Source organism: Etheostoma spectabile, chromosome 2 (genome assembly GCF_008692095.1).
Source record: "Etheostoma spectabile isolate EspeVRDwgs_2016 chromosome 2, UIUC_Espe_1.0, whole genome shotgun sequence".
In the NCBI taxonomy this organism is placed as follows: Eukaryota; Metazoa; Chordata; class Actinopteri; order Perciformes; family Percidae; genus Etheostoma; species Etheostoma spectabile.
The window spans coordinates 4284056-4299033 of record NC_045734.1 but is presented as its reverse complement, the minus strand read 5'-3'; the positions used below and the strand labels follow the sequence as shown (position 1 = coordinate 4299033).

The 14978-nt window shown below is 42.5% G+C and overlaps 2 protein-coding genes across 2 annotated transcripts in view; both read right to left on the bottom strand.

The window, feature by feature from the left end:
• The window catches only part of ppp1r27b (protein phosphatase 1, regulatory subunit 27b), a 3614-nt gene extending 2127 nt beyond the window's left edge, over nucleotides 1-1487 (bottom strand). Inside the window, exons 1-2 of the mRNA XM_032537027.1 lie at nucleotides 967-1487; nucleotides 678-828 (exon numbers count right to left, since the gene is read on the bottom strand). Coding sequence (XP_032392918.1) covers nucleotides 678-828; nucleotides 967-1213 — 398 coding nt within the window. The 5' untranslated portion in view covers nucleotides 1214-1487. The remainder of the gene's footprint in view (nucleotides 1-677; nucleotides 829-966) is intronic.
• Nucleotides 1488-2772: 1285 nt separating this feature from the next.
• The window catches only part of p4hb (prolyl 4-hydroxylase, beta polypeptide), a 16758-nt gene continuing 4552 nt past the window's right edge, over nucleotides 2773-14978 (bottom strand). Inside the window, exons 3-11 of the mRNA XM_032536985.1 lie at nucleotides 14442-14575; nucleotides 14019-14156; nucleotides 10917-11021; nucleotides 10676-10801; nucleotides 10283-10483; nucleotides 10058-10178; nucleotides 8631-8812; nucleotides 6401-6511; nucleotides 2773-4334 (exon numbers count right to left, since the gene is read on the bottom strand). Of these exons, the coding sequence (XP_032392876.1) occupies nucleotides 4269-4334; nucleotides 6401-6511; nucleotides 8631-8812; nucleotides 10058-10178; nucleotides 10283-10483; nucleotides 10676-10801; nucleotides 10917-11021; nucleotides 14019-14156; nucleotides 14442-14575 (1184 nt within the window). The 3' untranslated portion in view covers nucleotides 2773-4268. The remainder of the gene's footprint in view (nucleotides 4335-6400; nucleotides 6512-8630; nucleotides 8813-10057; nucleotides 10179-10282; nucleotides 10484-10675; nucleotides 10802-10916; nucleotides 11022-14018; nucleotides 14157-14441; nucleotides 14576-14978) is intronic.

Sequence of the window (14978 nt, the reverse complement as noted above, 5' to 3'; positions counted from 1 at the left end):
GATTTACCCTGCAGAGATCTGAGGAGCAGTTGACCACAATTTAAAATTCCAAGGCATCGAACAGCTACGCGGAGCAATCCCGTGGGTGCAACGTCGTAGATATAGACTCCAATAATAGCAACAATAAAGATAATTCAACTATGACTAGAAGTAATAATTGTAGCGTTGCAGGGTGATGAGCAGGGCAGCAGCTGCAACCACGATCCAGGTGCCACCACAATCCAAGATGACTTGGACAGCCTTGCTTAGTCTGTTTGCGGTTCCAAACTAGCTAAATGCTCTCTAATGTACATCACTGAGCCACTTTATTATACTTTATTAATCCCACAAGGGGAGACTACAGTTTTCACTCTGTTGTTATTACACACAGGCCTGAATTACACACACATGCTCAGGACCTTCACATGCACTAATCGAGCAGTTGGGGGTTCGGTGCTTTGCTCAAGAGCACCTTGGCAGTACCCAGGAGGTGAACTGGCACCTCTCCAGCTACCAGTCCACCACCATACTTCGGTCCGTACGGGGACTTGAACCAGCAACCCTCCGGTTCCCAACCCAACTCCCTATGGGCTGAGCTACCACCACCCTTTTGTGTCAATGTTTCAGCATTTCCTATTATATATAGATGTGTCTCGTTACCTTTTGCTTGCATAATGTAAAAACAAAAAGATGCTCACCGTGCAATGTGAGGGAAGCCGTCGCTGCAGGCCATGTGCAGCGGGGTCCACCCCTCCTCGTCCCTCTGGTGGATATCAGCTCCGTGGTGGAGCAGCAGCTTCACACACTCCAGGTTCCCAGACAGGACGGCCTCGTGGATGGCAGCCATGCCTGCATACACATGGCAAGGAGAAAAAAAAACATCAGTTCAGCATAGTACAATATCCTGGTTTCAATAAGGAAACATGTGTGACTGCGTTAGGTGTTTAGTAGATCAGGGTGGTGTTGAATGTTTCTTGGGGCTCTCACCAGAGGGGTAGATGGTGTCCAGGTTGACTCTCCTGGCTCGGATGAAAAGTCCCATCCTCTCCAGCTCGCCGTGTCGCACGTAGTCCTGGAAAACAATGTCGTTGGGGAAGTGCACACTGCGGATTGGCTTCAGAGAAGCGGAGCTCTTGCAGCTGACCGGGACGCCACAGTCCTGGCTGTAAGCCTTGATTCCCATAGTGTGGGACACGGGGCATTTGTAGTACTTCATCCTGTTCAGAATATCCATTTACCTTTGGTCTCGCCGGAAGAAATAAAACTGGCTAAATCCAGCCACACTTTCACAAATATTAACTTTCTTTCTTCAAGTCTTCAAAAAACCTCAGCAGATTTTCTTAAAAGAGCTCAGTTGTTGTCCTGCAGAAAGATCAAGCAGCGCTTCTTAGTGTGGCTCTCTTGCTGTCCAGTGTCGTCTCCCCTTGTGTATCAGTAGGCCACCCCGTGGGTCTATTTATTCTCTCTGTCGGGCTATTTCTGGACGCAACAGGTCACAGATCCAGTGGTGCGATCTGGAAGAGGAGTAGCCCTCTCGTCAGGTCACTCCAACTGGCACGTCCCAAGTGTCTGATACGACTCACGTCTGACACGATGGCCAGTAACCCCCGGCCTTGGTTGTCACACCCACATACTACCCAGTTAAAGATAGTGGTGGTATCCCAGAAGCTGGGGTGGGGGGGCATGGAGCTTCTAGTAAACACCAGGAAGAAGTGTGTCAGGCAGGGATGTCAACGTGTGGGCTGTTGACCGTTACGTGCACAGACAGACAGTCAAGAAAGCCTCATGTCTTCATGGTCATATTCTATCTTAATCACTGTGAGAGACACAGCATGGGTCATTGTCGAGTGACTGAATAGTTTGCATCATGTTCTTTATTACTTTTGAGAAATCAGCAATGTTAGATTGAAATTAAAAAAAAAAAAAAAAAGATTTTCCAAAGTAGCACAAATGCCTAATACTTTCTGGTTTAGCCTTCTTAGATGAGAATGTCAGCTACTTCCCTGTATTTAGATTTTTTTGTTGCCATTTATAGACTAAGGATTAAAGAAATAAAAAATATGTTATTCATTTCAGCCATCATTTCCATTTGCCAATGGTGGAAGAAGTACTCCGATGCTTATCACACTGTTTAAAATACCAAGTGAAAATCCTAAATTGAAAAGGTTACTTACGGGAAAGTAAATATCATTAAAATGTACTTGAAATATAAAAAAAGTACTCAATACAGAAATATCCTCACATTTTAGAGACTGATAAGAAAAAAAAGGGTAGAAACAATAAACTACTTTTTTTTTCTGTGCAAAAATTGTAATTTGTAAAGTACCGTGCATTCAGATTAATGTGGTAGAGTAAAAAGTATAATATTTCTCTCTAAAATGTAGTGGAGCAGAAATAAAAACAAAAAGGCTCAAAGTACAAGTACCTCAAATTCATATGCAAGTAAAGTACTATGTAAATGTCCTTCGTTACATTCCACCAGTGCCATGGTCATGTCCCACAACACTACATTGTAGAGTGACAATAATGTAGACGGGGACACTTACGGCCGTGTGAATGCGAGGTGTAAACGTAGTAAAAGATGTTACATTTTAAACCAAGAGTAGCAATTTGAAAGTAGCCAAGAAGCTTCTTGGTCCCTTCTGTTGTACAACTGTCCACCCATATGATCTAAAAATTGTAGTTAAGTGAAATGGCATTTTCCCCTCCACGGTTTATTTGTAGAATATGTCAATCTGGAGGTACGCTTAACAAAAAAGAAAAACACACAAAAGACAATTGTATTTTTTCTAATTTTTTTGTTTATTGGCCACCATTTTACGTTTTCCACATCAATTTGGATATGATGGAATGCTTTGTAAAGTTTCCCCCACCGCTGCAGCTGTCAAACCCGACACCTTGCTCTACTCATGCCTCCCCCCCCCCCTGCCAAACACGCAGGACATTCATCCTCCTGTTCATGGACGACCAAAAACATTAACTAGTCATTCAACTCTCACCATTTAAACACCATTCACACAACACATTATGCGCCCTCTCTCACGCGCTCTCTCACTCACTCACTGCTGTGGCAACAAGGGTGTTGGGTAGAGCCAAAAGGGATGCAGGAGGTACAGTATGGGTGAGGGGTGGGGCTGTGCAATTGTTCCCTCCCCACTTCAGATATAATAGACACTTCTCTCAGACCAACCTGACCAGTAAACCGTACCAATCTCTGGCTGCTTTAGTAACCACAGTGAATCTCTGATTAGGCAGGAATGCAGTGCGTCCTATCAGAACTGGCTCCAAAAACCCTCCTAGGTCTGAGACCGTGTCCAAGGGCCAACTCTGCCCCAACTGGCTACAGCTGGGCACAATGGTACATTAAAAATTATAAATCCTAAATAAAAAAAGAAAACAAATAGTGAAAGCAATTAAATAAAATAGGAGTTTCTCTGCAAAATTACTTTTGGAAAAATAGTCAGTAGCCTTGAGGAAATGAGGAGACTGAACTGAGATTATATGGGAATGAAGAAATAAAAACAAAGACTCCCCCCCCCCCCCCCCCCCCCAAAAGAAGAAGAAAAAAACTGGTCTTAGCTACAGATGCTGGGGAGGGGGGGGGGGGGGCTTTTGTGCTACACTGGCCAAGCTCTGTGGAGTTAATAAACCCATCTATTGGATGGCCCCTTGTCCCCTGAGAGATCAGTCCTTACAAAACCACCACACAAAACTCTGGTCCTCTGGATTTCTATCAGAGGGAAAAGAACATTGGCAGCCCCCCCATGCTTACCTATGAATACAGGTTACAACACTCATTTAGCTCATACCCACACTGAACAATGGCAAGGCTTTTTTTCTTCTTTTCTTTTTTTTTTTTAAGTAGGGGAGCAAATTCAACAGAAAAAAAAAATTGAACATTTTTCAAAAGTGAATCCCAATGCCATTTTTACATTTGGTTTAAAACATACAAGGCAAACAGCTGATGTAGCGCTTTGTAGAGAAGGCATTGAGGTCTCCCATAGAGGTGGTGCGCTGTTACACAGAGTCCCCACCCCCCCAGGTGGGACAAGACGAGTCTGGCCAGACGTTGCGAGGTTAGAGATGTGGCTGGCGAAAAAAAGGCCCCGCCACGCTGCTGATGGACTGACTGACTGACAGACTGGCGGGCTGACTGACATGGAGGCAGTTAAGGGGGAAGTATTAATGTTCACAGGACTGGGAAGGTCCACAAAGAAGTGAAGGGGGTGATGGTGACTGGTTGGAAGGGTTGGGGCGGGACTCGTCTCCTCTCTCTCCTCTGCCAGCTCTTACAACTCGTCATGTTCGTCGTCATCAGAGTCCAAGTCCTTCTCATCATCCACATCCTCCAAATCCTGGAGAGGAAAAAAGAGCGTTGTTGATTAAGACTGGGGCTGGCTCCCAAATTCAATACTTTTTAAAAGGCACCGACTGAACTGCCTCCTTAGTACGGAGTACTGAGTAATGCCTCGTCATTCAATACCTAGGGAGTAACTCATCAGTGTCAGTGAGCCAATACGCATGCAGCAAGCTTCTACCAAGGTCTGCTGATGTTTGTGATTGGCTGTCTAACGTTACACGCCATAGAGACATGCAGGAAAAACTCCACATTACGCACAGAGAAATGGTGCTCACGTAGTAGCTGAAAAATAAATAGAAACATTTGTGCCAGAATGCGTTATGCAAAAACGTCTTTTAGTTAAAATGGATTTCACAAATAATCCAGGGACTGCAGGGCCAGGGATTGAACAACCAACCTTCTGATTGGCAGGCAACCGCTTTACCACTGAGCCACAGCCCCCCCAACATCAACATATAAAGTTGTGATAAATAAAATGTATAAAAATACAAACTTAAGACATGAAACTACGCCAGGCTGAATGTGCCACTTTTTAAAAAAAAAAACATTCTTTAAGCCTTTGGCTTCCCCTGGCTCACGTCAGAATGCTGTGACAGTTTTCTGCTATAACTGGACAATTCCCACATGCAAAGTCTGCAGAAATGCAGACTTACGAAAAGAGTGCATAAAAAGGGTTTTCAATTGGGCCACTATCTTATGGTAGCATGGGGCCATCATGAAGGTCTAACAAATCAAATCATTTGTCACTAATCAAATCGTGTAAACAACGTCACAACCACAGCTCGCGGTCGACACAGACGACATCAAGATTGTGCGCAGCCATTCCTTCATGTCTAGTCTGAGGGCCGGTGTGTGACGAGATAAGTCAGACATAGGAAGGAGCTAATGTTGCCTGCAGCGCTGCATGTGCCGCTTTGATCCGGTCATCAGGCACGGCCTGGTGAAAAGCTACGACAGGTGCAGAAGGCATCAGCACGCAGCATTCGGCTGGGCTGCCATTAAACTTCAAGAAATGGGCGTAGCAGCAACAGTGGAGTAGAAAGCTAGTAGTAGAGAGGATACCCTTCCAATGTGTGACGTATGGGCGATCCGTCCTTTACATCTTTAACCATAATAAGGTGGCAAGTATCTCCTGAGGGATTTTGCACCGAGAGTAAGTTTAGGAAAGGTTCTATTTTGGGCATATTTTCTAAAAACAGCATGGAGTTTTCTTTATATGGCTTTTTAACCCAGAGACCTTCTAATACCTGCTAATGTTCAGTTAAGCCAAGTGGGTTAGCTCTAAGGTTACAGCCTAAAATCCTCATGAGTCCGTCCTGTCAACTTTATTTACTGTAGCGTTCAGACTTGATGCTGACCATGTCTCCAGAAAGCATGAATTCGCCAATGAGACATAGTCATGCACTTGGATCTACTTTCTTGACTGACAGTATTATACTGTATGTTAGTTAAAATAAGAATAGTAATAAGAATGTCAATAATATTATGAATAATAGTGAACAGGTTATTGAAGATAATTCAGCAATATTTCAGCAGGTTAACTTTATGGCGAGTTTTTTTCTGATTTGGCTGGATTTTTGGGTCAAAACGTTCCGCTTTTATTGTAAACAACCTAAATGTAACAATAAAACCATTCCTTGAACACTAATTGTTCAACTGAAGCGACTCTAGGTGAGAACAATCAGCCTTTAAGTCCTCACACTGCAACCCCTCTCTCAATGCAGCAGCTGTTGTTCTTGTTTTAGTCACCATCATCTCCAGTTTCCCTCATTTATGGCTACCTCCTCAATATGAATATGTCCCCACTGGTGTTGGGTATCGGTACACAAACATAGCTTTACTGAGTATACATACTCATTTGGCCGCAGTCATTACAGTTCAACAGATCACTGCATGCGGTCAGAATACTAAGAAAGATCTCGCAAAAAGAAACCTATAACAATAACAACAACAACATGAACAGATGATCTACATTTATTAAAGCTCAGACGTGTCTTCTTATGAGACTACAACTGTGCTGTAACTTTCAATGCATCTGTGAGACAGTGGAGACAATCTTACCTCTGCGTCCAGATCGTCGTCGTCTCCGGCAGGGGCGCCGCCCTCTTTACCGCCACTCTCCAGGAACTTGGTGAAGCCTTCCAGTGTTCTCTCCCCGTTGTAATCAATCACCTGGTGATCAGACATACTTTCTGATTAACGGCCGACATTGTGTTTTGTCCCCGCCCCAAAACAAAGAGTCTAAAAACCTGAATGCATGGGTTTAATCGTAGAAACAAAACTATCCCTGAGCTAAGGTTGGCAGTTTATAACGTGATCTCCAGATTCTTGGGCAGATTCTTATTTCCTAATTCACTAATTTTCATACTGATTTAGTAGCTGTCAGGCTGGTTTGCTCGGTCTAGCACCAACCACGGCGCAGAGGGAGAGAGGAATACATTTCTACAGTCGACTTTAAATTAAGTTTTACAGTCCAGGACATTACTTTATTAGTTTATTTTGTAATGTGTAGGTATGTTGAAATAAGTATACTTATAAAAGTAGAGATGTTCCGATACCAGTATCGCTATCGCCTCAGATACTGCATAAAACGCAGGTATTGCGAAGTACTGGAGTTTGTGCACCGATCCGATACCACACAATTAAGTCCTAAAGAAAATCTATGGTAAAAGTAGTTTATTTATGTTCTTTTTCCCTTATGACTGGATAATAAAAGAACGTTCTGTGGCATTCACTGTTTGTGTTTGTTCATGTCTCATAAAGAGTTTAACCTGAGCCAGACCAACAACTAAGATAGAAATCATTTCCATACAGGGACACAGTCTTTAATACATAATGTATCTGACACGCTGGTATCGGATCAGTACTCTGTATTGGCTGATAGGCAAGTTCAGGTATTGGAATCGGTATCAGGAAGACAAAAATGGTTTTGGACCATCTCTACATACATGCAGTTACGTATCTTGTACCCTCATAATAACAACATAATGTTCAAAAACAGACATTCCAATAGTCTGAAGATAGCTTGGGTTTTTGTAGAAGGAACATTCAAACATCCTTTTTGCCAGTTTTGACAGCTGTGTATTGGATGGATGAGATAAAGATGAAAATGTGTAGCCTTCTGTGTGTGCCCTCTTGAAGTCAGTCATTTGCTGGCTTTTCTTCTCATCCACTAATTCACTAAAGCTAATTAGCCAATCGGATGGATTGCTCTCTCACAAACACCGGACGCAAAGAAGCCGAAGAGGGTCGACCGGCTTCGACGAGCAGCAACGGCACGTGTTACACCGCAAAAACTAGCACCATGACGATCTCAGTCGGCCCAAAATGGCTCGACAATCTCCTTCTCCTAAAACACAAATACAAAATATAATATTGCACTGACTGAAGTCAGGCAGTTATTTGCACTGTTAACCTTAAAACCAGCAGTTGTTTTAGTACTTTTGTTTTAAACTCAAGTGTTGTCTCACATGACGAGTGGTTTGTATGGAAGTTCCAAATATAAAGAAAGAAATTAAATGAGATGAAGTACGGTATGGCTGCTTTAAACCACTTCATTTACAGAACAATTACTGTATCATGATAAATACCGTTGCAGTGATAAACAATTGGGCATTTGACACCCAACTGTGCCATTTAAAAGCAGCCAATAATTTGTCACTGTCTTCAACACGGTCCCACTAACTTTTCCAGAGGTCAATCTATCAAAGAGTCAATTTTTATTTGTCACATGAAATTGTACGAGGTACAATTCCAGTGAAATGTAATCCCAGCGGGTCCTTCAACTTGCTGCATGACAGCGCTACACACATCACACTGGTCGGTTAGAACTCAACATCTCTCCGTTCTGGGCTGAACTGGACGGCATAGCGCCGCTGCGTTTTAATAACACTGCATAAATTAGTGAGAGGGCTGGTAGACATTTAGCAAGCGGCTTCATCCCAACAACCACAGTAAAAAATTAGCTTGCATGCACAATTTTTTTCCATCTCCCATTGTTGAAACAGATCAGCTAATATTGGTAGCAATAGAAATAAGTAACTGTAGACCACTCTCTCACTGTGCTGAAATGGAAACACTGCCCTTCAACAGGTTTGTTTTGGTTTAATTAAAGGATTCTGTTATTACAGTACTGAAGGGAATATACAAATCACAACAGGGGAGGAAAGGAGATTCCAAGCGTAGATCAGTCAACACAAATGTCGAGGTTTACAGAAGATTGTGAAGATGATGCCAGTTACACATTTGCTCTCTGCTTATGGATTAAATGTAACAGAAAAGAAACACTCACCTTGCGCTCTTCACCTGCAGGGAAGAACTTGAGAGTGGGGAAGCTGTGGACTTTAACTGCCTCGATCTCATTGGCTGTGGAGTCCATCTTGGCCACGATGATGTCAGCGCTGTCCTTATACTTCTCTCCGAGCTTCTCCCAGATGGGAGTCAGCTGTTTGCAGTGTCCACACCAAGGTGCATCTGGTATACCACACAGACGATAAAAACCATTACAGACTTCATATACAGATATACTTTGATTGGCTATAGCTCAGTTACATATGTAACTGATGTAAAGAAATACATAAAGAAAAAAATGTGCAGTACTTAAAAAAAAAAAAAATGATAATGGTAATGAACCACACAATTTGAGTGAAGTTGCGATTGCACTTACATTAATCATGCAGCCCTAATCTTGACCCCTGAACAAATTTGAAATGCAATAACTCAGTCAAGCGTTTTCTTTTTAGCCATTATATTAAGCTCTGGTAAATAGGGTGTGTGGATGTTTGATTTCGGACAGGTCTGTACATTCTGCTGCCATGTATAGCTGGAGGCAGGCAAATGCACACTGATCATATCCCATAGAGCCTCCCTGACCCCGCTTCCCTTTGACGGGCTAGGAAACCCCCCACCCTCTCCACAGGTCGGGGAATACGGGCCAACCCTGCTGTGCATGACTGGACATAATCTGTACTTAACAGCCAGCGATGGAAAATTCCTCCTCAAATAGTGCAAAATTGGATGTGATTCGAGATAGATAGAGATCCAGCAGTGGATATTTTAAACTTCAGTGTCTGGTGACAAAGTAATTTGCAGAGTGGTGTGAGAGGGGGAGTGTGCCTCTGGCATCACCTCTTGGTATCTGAAAAGAGCTTAGCATTGGGCAAAGTAAAGAAGGGCATCGTTGAGTTTGAAGCCAAATCATACAGATTAACAACAGAGCTTTGATTGAAAAACACCCCTTTAAAAACAGGTGAACCCCTTTATTAGCTCAAAAAGCACAAACCTTATTCATGAATATATTGTAATGCTTGTTTAATAGAGCTAGGTTTAAAAAATAAATAAAAAATGTAAATTGATTTTCATTTGATTGATTCAATTATAATTCATTAAATCTAGAATCGATCTTTTCTGTATCATGTGAATCTAGAAGACCTAAGGAATCCATTGGTACCAACTATGGATAGCTTGCTGGGAAAGGGGTTACATTTTTTGTGTAAACATTGATACTTTCAATTCACCAAGGTAAAGGGAACCTTGTACTTGTAACTGCTTTGAAATGAAAGATTCCTCGAACTGAAATATCCCAAATCGAAATTAAATTGGAAATTGAATTGAAGAGGTCATCTATGCCGGGCATTGTGAATTGGAATCGGAAAACAAGTGGTGGTATGCAGCCCTACTGTTTGAAATAGATGTCTGCTGACAAGAGGAGGCTCTTACAGAATTCCACAAAGACGTTCTTAGACGAATCAAAGACGACCTCCTCAAAGTTCTTGCCAACCAAAACCCTGACAGGGTTTTTGTCCCAGTCTTCAGGGATGTCTTGACTCATGAGGTGGGGCTGTGAGAAAAAAAAAGAAAAAAGAAAGTAAACTCAACATTTAAAATCATATCTGTGACATGCATGTGCTGCCATAACTCAACAGTCCCCTCTTTGGGTCTCACCTTCAGTTTGCCCTCAATGAACAGTTCGCAGAAACTGATGATGCTCTCGGCTGTGATGGCGTCACTCTCGGGCCTGTACTTGGTCATCTCATCCTCCAGGGTGATGAGGCGGATGGCGGGGCACTCCTCTTTCTTCAGGCCGAAGAACTCCAGGATGCGCTGGTTGTCGTCCACATCGCTGTCGATGAAAATGAACAGGATCTGGACAGGGGAGAGGAAAAAAAATAATTCATATTTGATTCTGTCTTCGCAGGTCATTTGAAATATCCAGTCGGAGCAGTCTTCCATTTAAAAACAAAACAAAAGAAGTGTGTTTACACAGAATGCACCTCATTCAGATTTGACAGCTTAAAGACAAGTGCGCTGGCAGGTGCTTTAATACAGTTCACTTACCCGACCCTTGAATCCCTTTGCGGCTTTCTTAAACTGGTCCATTTTGTCCTGGAAGTCTTTAGCAGTTTTGGGCAGGAACATGAGGATGTGGGACTTGATTTCTCCACCGAAGATTTTAGGGGCTGTCTGCAGGAAATTAAATATATACAAGTGTGACATGTAGGGATAACACTTGGACTAGTACATCTTATTGTAGTGGACAGTGGCGGGGAAAAAAGCTGTGCATGGCCCCGGTCTTTACCTGCTCTGTGAACTCGATGACCAGAGGCAGCTGGTTGGCCTTGACGAAAGCCAGGAGGTTCTCTTTGGTCAGCTCTCCGTCAAAGGTATTACGCCCCTCATCAAACTGTAATAGGAAACATGGAAACATTTAGAAACATTAACCACCCATCTAGTCTGCCTGTGAACACCACACAGATTTACCAAACAAGCCACTTTTTAAAAATCCCCTAGTAGCCCCCAAGCTGACAAACAAGCTTTTATTAAGTGGTAAGAATAGCAGTGGTACAGCCTTGCCAAGCAACCCTTACTGGCATACAATAGGAAAGAGGACGTTTGGCTGGTGGCATACTGCCAGCCTTGCAGCCACTGACCAAGGCAATGGAACTTAAGTCTTAAACCCTGGTGCAATAAACACGTGAAAGAGCCCAGCTGTTGGAGACTGAGCCCCTGCTGTGGGAGGGTTCCTATCACTGCAGGCAACGAGCCCACATGTCAGCGGTGTTTGTATCAGGGTAAAGCTACCAGCACGGATCAGAGGCCAGACAATAGCAGTGGGAGGACTGAGCCTTGGTCCGTGTGCCAAAATGAAAGACGATCGTCCATACCGTAAAGGACTGCAGAAAACACACACACACACACAGAGATGTTTAGAGTTTGTTGTTTGTTTCTGAAGCAGCTGAGGTTGCATGGAATTATTACTTCATTATTGATCTACTGCAAACTATAAAATGATGCCCGTCAATAGGTACCACAGCAAAAAGTGACTGAAGGCATGACTGTTAAATAAACACTATATACATCGTATATAGAAACCATGTGTGAAACAAGAAACGTATCATGATTGGACTATAACTATATAGCACCTAAAAGCCGTCCAAAGCACTTACAATGCCTCACATGCACTGAGCAGTGCTGCCATGCAAGGATCTGGTCTGCACGTTAGGAGGTGTGGGGTTCAGTGTCTTGCCAGTGATTGAATCACAAACCCTGTGAGTGATTAAATACACACAATTTACCAACCGATGAAGGAAATATCAGACTCTTTAGCAGCTAAAAGCTCCGCTGTGTTATCCAGGTAGTCTCCAACTGCATCTGTCTGGTGCTCAATTCAGCCTCTTTTTTTCTTAGAGTTAAACAACTATTTTGTGTTAATTTGTTCTGTCTTTGTTTATTTCATATTAATGTTTATTTACGCACTTAATCACCAAAGCTAATTCCTTGTGTTACTTTCCGTTTTGGTACAGCATGGGTAGTGTGCGGTGAGCTTTCAGAAGCTTTTTACTGAAAACAGCCACTTGTTGCGTCCAAAAATGACGCTGACAATGATGCTTCACAGTTGTGGACAGCTAACCAATGTGTTGTCCTGACTATAATGCTCTGTTAAGCCCAAAGAGATGCAGATGAGCTGAAAAGTCTAAAGGTTTAACAGCCCTTTCACATTGTCATTTGAATATTTATTTTAATGCTATCGGTCACCATTTGCAGGTGAGATGCAGCTTATAAGTTTCAAGGCTTTTTACGAGAAACACTTAAGAGATGTGGTCACATTTAAGCAGATCCACCTCCAAGCATTGGAAGCCACAAATGGTAAATAGAAATTGATTTTTTCCTATTGTTGCCGAGTAAAGCAACCATTATAGCCTTAGGCTGTAGGATGAGGGGATATTTGCTGTTGTGAACTAAAGGATTGCAAGAGTTAAAGTACACCCTCACATCGTTCTGTTGCTTAATATTTTATTGACAGATATAGTTGTCCTTGACCCAACTCGACTATCGACTGAGATACCGTTATGCTGATAAGTAAGCTAAATGATTTCTAGCCTTTACCGCAAGGAACTTCGTAGTCAATTAGTGGGATTCATACAAGCAGTATGTTTCAACGAGCTACAACCATGGATGTATAAAGAGAACTGGATACAGAGTTGGAGGCGGGGCCCTGTTCATTCCCATAAAAAGTTGCTCAGTGGCGCATAAAGCCAAAAAAGGTGAACTGCCACATATAAAATAAAAAAAATAAAAATCACCCAAAAGGGATCAGCACTGCGTAAGCACTCTTTTGCCCGTAATGCTGCCGCAGTAAAGATTTCCACCGCCTGAGCCAGCCATATCCGGCTTCCAAATGTTAGCAGAGCAAATGGATCAAATTCCAATTTTGCAGGGGTTGTGATGCTCAAAAGAAATGTACCCACTGAATTACAGACATCTTTCACCATGCAAGTCTATGTGGGGAAAGTCAAACCCCTAGACAGATTGCACACAGCCGCCATTCATTCTGCTCATAGCCGATTGGGGATAGTTTAAAGATCACCAGATACAGCTCTGCACCATGTATCACCGTTGTCTCAACATGCTGAGGTCATTCCCCAGCTAAGTTGAGCCACAGGCCCAAAGGCACGTCTAAAACGTTAAAGCACCTTAGCCGAGCCAAGATTAGCAATGGAGAGCGGATACGGTGAGGTCAAAGGCATCACATTACCAAAATGTATATCGAAAACACTGAGGTGTCTTCAGTGGCTCGTTGGTAAACGCTTACGAGACATGTGAGCAGTTTCATAAGCTGATGCAAGAAACTAATAACCTGTTTACAATATGATATGACTGCAACTGGGGCAATGAGTAAACACTTAAAATAATCACGATGTCAACCAATGAGGAATTTGTATCTTATGGGATGTTCAGTGACCACAGTTTGTTCATATGTAGGAACAATCAGGGCTGGGACGGTATGCTTTTGCCCCGATTTGATTCTTTCACAATACATTGGTGTCAATTCGATTTGCGATTTTTCATTCATCGTAATTCTACAAGTACTGCAATTCGATAGTGGTGAGTATTGTTATCGTCTTTTCCTTCTTTAACAAAAATTTAATACACAAGAGACAATATATCAGACATTTCTAAGAACTAATTGTTTTCTAAAAGAATGCACATTGCTGTCATTTTTTTCATTTGTAAAGAAGCACATTACATGGATTTTCTGCGTTTTCTGCTGGGAATGGATATGATGTACCGTATTAAAGAGGAAAATATTTAGTGCTCTATACACCTTATGTGTCACTAAGACATCTACATGAATTAGTATGCAACATTCAAGAAATAAACTTGAAGGACTTGAAGTCACCTTCTTGAAGAGGACAACACTGTCCTTGGACACCTCAAACTTGGCGAAAACTGCATCGTCGGCAGTCACGGCGAAGGGGATGTCATCTGTGGTTTCAGCTGCTTTTTCGTAGGCCTTGGCCCCCTCAGAGTCCGCATCCTACACACATGAAAACCTTGGTTAAGGCAAAGAACACTGCAAGTGATCCCCAATTACTTAACTAATTTATCTTTCAATACTTCGAAAGCAACAAGGCATGAGAAATAAACATGTACTAATTGTGCTTTTGAGATGACAAAGCATTGCCCGACAATAAACTCAATAAACAAAAGAACCTGGCAAAAGGTCTGTATACAATATCAACAAAACGGAGAATATTTACAGAAATGTCTGTTTATTGAAATCTTGACTCGTTATTGTTAGACCTCGAGAGATTAGTCGTACCTTAAAGAATCCGATGACTGCCACCTCGTTGTCAGCAATCAAAGACTCGGCCTCGGTGACTCCGGCCAGGGTGGCGACAGACGGGCCTGTGCGCTTCTTCAACCAGGCGACGATGTCGGCGGCCTGCCTGCCAGCTGCAACACAACACAATGACTCAAGCCCTTTTGTATGCACAGACAGCGTGGGAATGGTCAAAAGCCACGAGTCAAATGCTAAAACAGTGGAATGTATAGAACTGTATGTTTAGTTTTTTATTTTACCTTTGGTCCCACAGACCGATTATGTACATGTTCCTGAAACTTGCAGTGTGTTTGGGGAAAGTGCTTGTAAAGTTTTTACTCCATCATCTTGGTGTGAGCTTCAAAGTCATCTTAAAACAACGTTACTTTATCAGCATGGAATATTTTAAAAATAGGATTAAGGACTTTCTGACCACTGAATGCACATGTCCTGTTACTGAACTCTCATCATTGATTGTAATTCGCTGTTTAAGTTATTTTCTGTCTTGGCCAGGACTCTCGTAAAAAAAAAAAAAAA